At 45.9% G+C, this 9,763-nt stretch overlaps 1 protein-coding gene across 1 annotated transcript; it reads left to right on the top strand.

The window, feature by feature from the left end:
• Positions 1-2,772: 2,772 nt before the first annotated feature.
• LOC139542587 (proteoglycan 4-like) lies at positions 2,773-9,520 on the top strand. The gene is made up of 3 exons (XM_071348196.1): positions 2,773-3,160; positions 3,325-3,482; positions 6,749-9,520. The coding sequence occupies exon 3, from the start codon at positions 7,219-7,221 to the stop codon at positions 8,359-8,361; it is 1,143 nt and encodes a 380-aa protein (XP_071204297.1). The 5' UTR covers positions 2,773-3,160; positions 3,325-3,482; positions 6,749-7,218; the 3' UTR covers positions 8,362-9,520.
• Positions 9,521-9,763: the final 243 nt, after the last annotated feature.

Below are 9,763 nucleotides of genomic sequence, written 5' to 3'. Positions count from 1 at the left end.
CCTCTATAGCGCCGTGCAGTTGGATGCCAAGCAGTTGCCATACCAAGCGGGAATGCAGCCAGTTAAAGATTCTCATTGGTGCAGCTATAGAACTTTTTGAGGATCCGAGGGCACACGCTGAATCTTTTCAGCCTCCTGAACGGGAAGAGGTATTGGAGAAGGAGGCGAGAAGAGAGCATGAGATGAATCGAGGAAAGAAGAATTGGAAAAAGTCTCATCTGTTGCCATTCCCAAAAGTGAGTGATTTCTGTTCTTACTCCCGTTTACAAAGCCTCAAGAGGATGTTGATAATCACTACAATTAGCAGCCAGCTAATTAAAGACTAGCTTCCTGGTCCCTGAATAGGCACACAATACAGACAAATTAATCAGTGCTTGGATAATAAATCTGATTTGATAAAACAAGAAACCATTAACCTCCTGACCCAATGACAACACCAGACAAAAGTCTAGGAGAAGTCTGATTGGCTGCAGCTGAGATTGGCAAGGATCCATTCTTAGCATAGGGCAAATAAGGCAGACCAACTTTTTTTCAGTGTTTGCTTTTGAAAATCAGTATTTGTATTGTAGGAACGGTTGCATCTTACTGTACTTGTCAAAGTTCTTGTAAAAAAAATCCTATGACAACATTTTTTTTTTTTCAAATTGTGGGACATAATGCGACTTTTCTTGACGTCCTTGAGTTCCCCAGAGTATATCAAGCCTAAGGGTCTATACTGCTGTTTTGCCTGTTGTTTGTCACAGTACAGAACCAACTTTATAGCCACCCCCCCAAACACTAGTCCTGGAAACCGTAGATAGCAGTGTGACATCACATGTTCTGCATTGTTCCTTGGGATTTCAATACTCTTCTGCAGTATATCCCTTGGGAGATTCTCAATGGAGCAAAAGTCTGTCCTCTCCTCGACTTCTCCGTATTCCTCTCCTCCGTGGTCGCCATAGGAGAGCGTCAATTGCGCCTCTTCTCGATTGCCTCCTCCTGTGAAGAATGCTCAGGTGTATCCTGCCTTGGAAGAGTTATGAAATCCACCACACCAACCTTTAAAACAGATGTTGTTTTCTCAGATGAGAAAAGCATGCACACGTTTAAAAACTATACGCTACTTAATTCTTTGGGCCAACTAGCTACATTTCTTTTTACCACTTTACAACATAATTTGCCTGATGACGTGCTAGAGAAGGAGTCTCATTTAATTCAAGCTCATTTGTTTCCACGTTTCCTCTCATCCACTCCTCAATTATCTTTGACCTTTTTCAAAAGGAGGCGAGGAAAGGACCGAGGAGAGGATACGAGGAATCAAGGAAATCCAATTGAGATTCTCCCTTTGTTGTGCTTCCTAATGAGGGGGACACCACTGGGCAGTGTACGAAATGTGAATAACATTATCCTGACGTTGATCTAAAACCAGTGAGCTTGTCGCTGCCGTTGGTTGGAGCTCAGAGGAGGCTGAAGCCGGAGAACTGTGATTGCTAAATTAAGCAGCACCCGACATGCTTTGTGGTGCAGATGACTCCCACTGAAACAGGTCAGACGTTAAGAACAGAATTTCACGTTTTGCACCACATTCCCAAAGCATCCTTTACTGGGATGGCTAATGTGTGATTGGGGGTGAAAACAAAGTGGATATTAATAAAGGTAGGCTTTCTAAGGGTTGTTGCCTTGATAATGTGCAGTGTATTAAATTCATGCTGTGCAGTATAGTCGTTTCATTCCCTAAGTCTCATCTCGTAGGATGAAGGAGGGGTTCTTGAATTCAACCATGGACATTTACTGAAACAGGTTTACTGCAACAATGTTGAATACACACACATTGCATAATTGCAAAAACAAACATGTAGGCCTATCGACTATATCAGTCTCCAAAACCTTTAAATAACAAGAACCTTCAATTACCATGAACCTCTCGACCTTTACTGAGATTTATAGAAATGTATTGATTGCCTATGTATGAAATGAAGAAGCAAACACACTAATGGTCTGCTGTTCCATGTACATTGTATGGTAGTGTAACTATACATACTAGCAATTCAATAATAGTTCCATGAGATATTGGCAGTGAAATGATATACAATGTGACCACCATGGGGAATAGCACTTAAACCTCATCTCAGATATTGCTTGTTTGGTGCCTAGTCAATATGGTGGCAGCTCTATCTCCATGATTGATAAGTCTTGGGGGCGTGGGCCTCTGCTTTCCATTAGAGAGGATTGGCTCCCTACTGATTTATGCTGCCAAGTGAAGAAGCTCATTTCCTCATAATCCATTGTTTTCACCCATGTTTACAGGGATGGTATTCATGAAGAGGTATCCTCTCTCTCTGTGTTTGTGTGTGAGAGAGAAAGACCACACACACACACACACACACACACACACACACACACACACACACACACACACACACACACACACACACACACACACACACAGAGGGAGAGACCGACACACACAGATAGAGACACAAATGTACACACACACATCACCTCGTTAAATGTATTAAGGGCTCTTTGCTCCGGGGAAGTGTATTAAGTGTTGAATACACTTCCTCGTTTCATTTATTTACCCATTTGAGCATGCAGCCTACACGCCTCTCTCTCCAGGCTGGGTAAGTTTGTCTGTTAGTCGGCTGACAGACATATTTATGGTGGGGGAGGGCAGGCAACATCTGTTTGAGGAGGTAGGCTCTCCCAAGCAGACGGAGACACCGGTTTCAGTACAGGAGGGCAGGGGCTTAAGGGATTGGCTGGGGAGAAGGAGGAAGGGAAGGGGGCATATTCACATTGCATTGCACTTTTTGGCAGAGGCACTCTGTGTACATTCACATTAGGCGAGGGCTGAGAAAGTGAAGGGAATGTGATCACGGCAGCGCATTGTTTCTCCACTCTGTAATCATTATGCTGTCTCAGTGCTGCACCTACTAATTAGTCTCAGACGGAATTCTCCAGCGCATTCATTTCCTGAAATAATCAGGCATATTTTCAATGCATTTTGGGGTGAGCGAATAATCACCTTAAAACAATAGGATTGTTAAAGTGGAAAAATTCAAAAACCTCATTCCTCAGCTCACCCAAAGTGCTGTTGCTGCGTTCCTCTCAAAACCCTTCCCTGATGCTACAAGAGAAAAAGAGGGGCCAAACACAAATTGCCGCTGTATTTAATTCCGTAAGTAATGAGCGCACACACTCAAGCTGCACTGGGATGGGCGAGCTGGAATTGTAAATGTGTTTTAGCACACTGATGTGTGGGTCCTTGACATTCTGAATTCATTGTCAATATCCTTGGGTTGTAAATAAGATGCTTTGCCTTGTTTTGTAATGCGGGTACAGGCGGCTGGTGTGTTTCCGGTGGAGAGACGATGTCTAATTGACTTCTCCAGTCCAGGGGTGAGGATGACAGCACAGAGCAACTGAAGTGCTTCAGACACTTGACTCGTGACAGAGGTCAATCAAAGATGGGAGGCCGGGGGGCAACCCAGCCCACACAGGTGATTTGAATTCATAAACACACACACACACACACACACACAGCAGACTACTCCCCGACTTAATATTATGTTTGCTTACCAAATTTTGTAGAGCAGCGTTATACGATTTGACAGAACTAGAGCAAATACAGGCCACCACACGAGTTCGCACACAACCATTTTGTAATACAACACCAAACTTCATACTGCATTAAAATAGCATGTCATAGTATTACAAATGAATGACGCAGACATGTGAGAGAAGTGAAAGAAGCTCAACTCTTTGTAGGGAGAATTAATAATTTAAGTGAGGCTGCAGGCAAATCAGTCCATAGGTCAATTTTAATCCATTTCCTGGTTGCTACTACTAATGATTCTACAGGTAACTGCCAAAATAAAGGAAACATTTGAGTAAATGAGGGATGCAAAGTATATTAAAAGCAGGTGCTTCCACACGTGTGGTTCCTTAATAATTAAGCGGTTAACATTCCATCGTACTTAGGGTCATGTATAGAAATGCCCGTTGGCCATTATTTTTACTACCATGTCTAGAAGAAGAGATCTCAGTGACTTTGAAAGAGGGGTCTCAAAGGAGCATAGGGGTTTTAAAGGGTGTGTGTGTGTGTGTGTGTCTCAGTCACCAGATCACAACCCAATTGAACACTTATGGGAGATTCTTGAGCGGAGCCTGAGACAGCGTTTTCCACCACCATCAACAAAACACCAAATTATGGACGTTCTTGTGAAAGAATGGTGTCTCATCCTGCCAATAAGCTGTTCTGGCAGCTCGTGGTGGCCCAACACCCTAAGACAAATTGTTGATGTTTCCTTTATTTTGCCAGTCTGTATATCAACTCTACTAAAGGCCGTGTTGGAGGCGAAGAAAACATGCTTCAAATAAGGCCTTTGATTCAATCGCTGCGAGTTGAATTCACTAAGTATGGATTGTTACCTCTTATGATCTATCTTTATTGTTCTCTCGATTTTCCCTGGAAAAGTTAAGTTAATGCAAAAAGTATACCATATGTTCCTTTGAAGGTTGAACACAATCCCCTTTCACATGTTTTTTCAGAGAAATTTCAGTTTGAAGTCGATCCCAAGTCAAACGGTATGTTTAAGTCACTGGTTGGATTTAGGGGATTTTTTGGAAAGCTATTACTCACATCTTCCTTAGACTGTGTTATCTCCATCTAAGACAAAATGAAATTGTTATACTGCAATACATAGCATCCACCCATACAAATATACATAATTACCATATCCATCAACTCAATCAACATTTAATGTCTGTAATCAGTGCGACAGCACGGGTGAGTTGTTTGTTGGGTTTACCACGCGAGTGTTCTGTAATTGTAGAAAAGAGCACTTGAAATCAGACTAGGCTGGTGGGAGGAGCTATAGGAGGACGGCTGGAATGGAATAAATGAAACCGTATCAGACGTGATTTTGTAACCCTCGTAATGTGCCCTCAGGATGAGCAACTGAGCTGCCAAGACCAATGAGTCAGAACTAATATTATTTTCTGAATGCCATGCAAGAGTGCAACAGGTACAGTATACTTGGCAATTGCATCCATATGACACTACTATATTATTGATAGGTAAACAATTGTCGTGTCTGACTATGATTAAATGATATGACATGGTATTTTATCAAATCGATTACCTATAGTTCAATTGATTACGTGATTGAATTAAACCATGCAACAATTAAACCATTAATAAACCTTGGGCATGACAGAAGCATTCATTTATATAGAGTGGTTATCTCCCGAATCCACTCTCTTAAAGATCTGAAGATCTTTTATATCAATAGCAGTCAATTATTAATCGGCACCTCGATCGGTCTAATTCTGATTGTCGTAAGTACTTGGTTGTCTGCAAAAACCTTAGCTAATAAGTTGAATCAGCAATGCACAAATTGGCTTAATTATTTATTTACTAAATACTTAAATAATCACACATAATTACATATATATACACAGGGGATAGCTCACACATCGATTACTAATCATGTCATGAAAAGCCACTAGTGGGCTAACCTGGTATGACGGCTGGTTACACAAAGGAAGGGGGTTGGGTTTGAATGAAAGAGCGGGAAGACTGAGGGACAAAGGGATTGAATCTCTATCGGATCTTGAGAAGCTATGCTACAGTAAATACAGAATCTTATGCATTCTAATAACCTCCCATTCGGAAGAGGAAAATGCAAGATATATATATTTACTCTGAGCTGCGCTTCGATGGATGGGTCGAAGATGGAAAACTGGTTTACCCAGCAGAGATCGCAATTGTCCTTTGAATAATCTTTCTGGTCGTAGTGTTGTAGAGCGGATACGTTAAAGTACCCTGTCGTTCTTCGCAGATTGTCTGTCCTTTCCTAGGCCAAGTACATTTACAGCTGCAGCTGATAACTCAACGTCTAGGAGGTATTACTTCTTCTTTAGTGAATAATCGTTCAAAGTTCATACCAAGTTGCCATAATCAGCTCGCGCTGTATTCTGGCAGGTCTAGTCGAAATTCACCATTCCAGTGTGGTGGTCGTCCACGTTGAAATTTGCCCTTTTAAACATTAGGACAGCAGTCCTAATATTTCTGGAACTAAATACTAATTTTGTTAGGTTGTAGTTGAAATTAGCCCTTTTAAACGTATGGACACCAGTCCTCACGTCATCGGGAACTAAGGTTGACTTCCATCAACAGGCTTTTGTACAGTGGGAGAGAAGGGCGTGTTTCATAGTTCTCAACCAATGTCTGTTCACTTGGGCGTGGCCACTGAGTGAGCATAGTTTCATCTTCTCACAAATAGTTTCAAATTTAAACATTTAAATTGCACAACAATTCCATGTGAATCTGATAACTAGAATGTGTAGACTTTCCAAGATACAATTTATGTCGTCCTATCATCAGATATAATGTCCCAGAGAACAACTGATCTGACATCATATTCTTTAAGTACCAAACGGACACTTTCAACTGGTTGAGAAAGGGAAATATTGTTCCATTCCCAAATCTTTTGATGTTACCATACTCTCTCTATGTTAACAAAAGGCTTTCCAAGAGTCCATTCTGTAGAGTGGAGAGAAAAGGGGGAAAGGTATTTATGGGGGGGGGGGGGGGGGGGTCATAAACCTCACCCAACAGTGCAACGTCATGACACAATATTAACAAAAATATGCACAAAAATGCACCACTGTATATTAGGTTACATAATTCATTGGGCACATTCCTATTGTGCAGGAGTGTCACGTTCCTGACCTGTTTTCCTTTGTCTTGTATTTATTTTAGTTGACTACGACAGCCGTTACAGAAACACCCACCATAAAAGGACCAAGCGGAGTGGAGAAGGATGGCAAGAACAACAGCAATGGGGAAAAGAGGAATGGACATGGGAGGAAATCCTAGACGGAAAAGGACCCTGGGCAGAGCCAGAGGAGTGTCGCCGCCCCAAAGCGGAGCTGGAGGCAGCGAAAGCGGAGAGGAGGTATTATGAGGCGAAAGCAAGGCAGAGCGGCTGGAAGCCCGAGAGGCTCACCCAAAAATATCTTGGGGGGGGGCTAAAGGGGAGTGTGGCGAAGCCGGGTAGGATACCTGAGCCAACTCCCCGGGCTTACCGTGGAGTGAGAGGGCGTCATACTGGTCAGACACCGTGTTATGCGGTAAAGCGCACGGTGTCCCCAGTACGCGTGCTTAGTCCAGTGCGGGCTATTCCACCTTGCCGCACTGGCTGGGCTAGGTTGGGCATCGAGCCGGGTGTCATGAAGCCGGCCCAACATATCTGGCCTCCAGTACGTCTCCTCGGGCCGGCGTACATGGCACCAGCCTTACAGAGGGTGTCCCCGGTTCGCCAGCATAGCCCAGTGCGGGCTATTCCACCTCGCCGCACTGGCAGGGCTACGGGGACCATTCAACCTGGTAGGGTTGGGGAGGCTCGGTGCTCAAGAGCGCGTGTCCTCCTTCACGGTCCGGTATATCCGCCACCTTCCCACCCCAGCCCAGTACCATCAGTGCCGACACCACGCACCAGGCTTCCAGTGCGTTTCCAGAGCCCTGTTCCTCCTCCACGCACTCTCCCTGTGGTGCGTGTCTCCAGCCCAGTGCCTCCAGTTCCGGCACCACGCACCAGGCCTACTGTGCGCCTCAGCAGGTCAGAGTCGGCCGTCTGCCCAACGCCGCCTGCGCTGCTTGCCTGCTCAGCGCTGCCTGAACTGTCTGCCTGCCCAGCGTTGTCTGAACTATCTGCCTGCCCAGCGCTGCCCGTCTGTCCCGAGCCGTCAGAGCTGCCCGTCTGTCCTGAGCTGCCCGTCTGTCCCGAGCCTTCAGAGCCGTCCAGCCAGGACCAGCCAGAGCCGTCCAGCCAGGACCAGCCGGAGCCGTCCAGCCAGGACCAGCCGGAGCCGTCCAGCCAGGACCAGCCGGAGCCGTCCAGCCAGGACCAGCCGGAGCCGTCCAGCCAGGACCAGCCGGAGCCGTCCAGCCAGGACCAGCCGGAGCCGTCCAGCCGGAGCCGTCCAGCCAGGACCAGCCGGAGCCGTCCAGCCAGGAGCTGCCGGAGCCAGCCAGCCAGGATCCTCCAGAGCCTTCCGCCAGCCAGGATCCGCCAGAGCCAGCCAGCCAGGATCCGCCAGAGCCAGCCAGCCAGGATCCGCCAGAGCCAGCCATCCAGGATCCGCCAGAGCCAGCCAGCCAGGATCCGCCAGAGCCAGCCAGCCAGGATCCGCCAGAGCCAGCCAGCCAGGATCCGCCCCTCAGTCCGGTGCTGCCCCTCAGTCCGGTGCTGCCCCTCAGTCCGGTGCTGCCCCTCAGTCCAGTGCTGCCCCTCAATCCGGTGCTGCCCCTCAATCCGGTGCTGCCCCTCAATCCGGTGCTGCCCCTCAGTCTGTTACTGCCCTTTGGAATAGTGGGATTGACATGGAGGGTGGATATTGGGAGGAGGCCACGGAAGCGGGGGTTGACTATGGTGGGGTGGGGACCACGACCAGCGCCAGAGCCGCCACCGTGGACAGACGCCCACCCAGACCCTCCCCTAGACTTTGTACTGGTGCGCCCGGAGTTCGCACCTTAAGGGGGGGGGGTTCTGTCACGTTCCTGACCTGTTTTCCTTTGTCTTGTATTTATTTTAGTTGGTCAGGGCGTGAGTTGGGTGGGTTGGTCTATGGTTGATTTTCTATGTTGGGATTTGGTGTTCGGCCTGGTATGATTCTCAATCAGAGACAGCTGTCAATCGTTGTCCCTGATTGAGAATCATACTTAGGCAGCCTGGGTTTCACTTGTGTTTTGTGGGTGTTTGTTCCTGTGTCAGCGTTTGGGCCACACAGGACTGTTTCGGGTTAGTCACGTTTGCTGGTTTTTGTGTTTTGTTGTTTTTTCATTAAATATGAACACTTACCACTCTGCATCTTGGTCCGATCCATGCTCCTCCTCGTCTGAGGAGGAGAACGACTACGACAGCCGTTACAAGGAGACCTTTGAAATGTTCTGAGACATTCATTTCTCCCACGAAAGAGAGTTGTGGCTCCCATTCTCAATATGTTCAAACTGTGTAAAAGTATAATTTGATCAAGCCTTTCAACAATGAAAATAACAGAGTTTGTTTATCAGATTTCCACCTGTCGCTGAGTAAGAACTATTGCCCTGAGGTGCTGTGTTGCCATTATGTAACAGCCAATATAGAGCATTGTGGGACTGAACTGGAAAAGACTGGAGGAAAGAAAACTTTACCTTTCTCAAGAGATACGATCCATGAGGCAGAGAAGGAAGCCATAAAATCTTCATCTCACTGTGAGAGGAAACCTCAAGTCGTTGTTTGACAGCTAGACAGTCTAGTATTGAAAGACCGGAATTACAGGCATGTAATTTGATAGACAATAATACACAGAGGGGGTGGCTGTAAAAGTTAAAATGTTGTGCAATAAGAAAATATCCTGTGGCCCTTTAATATATATAGTAGACAAAGCAACAGATTGTGGGTTTTGGCACAAACAAATAAATAATTGAGTAAAAATAAAAGTGTAAAATGTAATTTTACGAGGCCATGGTACACTCTCTTATCTTGCTGTGCCAATCAATGAAGAGCAAGCAAAGACAAAACCTAAATATTTTATTCACTGTGGTGGAGTGATAACAAGCCCTGTTGGAACCAAGCCCTCATCTGTCCCATGGGCCCGGACTTGCACTGTGCTAATGGATTTTGGATCAAGGGTGCAACTCTGGGCGGTTTGAAGATGCAATTATGCCAGTTATAGTGGTGCCACTGTAATATAAAAGCATCAGCAGGAGTGCAAATGATAATACAGAACCCCA

Source organism: Salvelinus alpinus, chromosome 17, assembly GCF_045679555.1.
Source record: "Salvelinus alpinus chromosome 17, SLU_Salpinus.1, whole genome shotgun sequence".
In the NCBI taxonomy this organism is placed as follows: Eukaryota; Metazoa; Chordata; class Actinopteri; order Salmoniformes; family Salmonidae; genus Salvelinus; species Salvelinus alpinus.
Note: the sequence above shows the minus strand (reverse complement) of the source record. Positions and strands in the feature narration are given on the sequence as shown.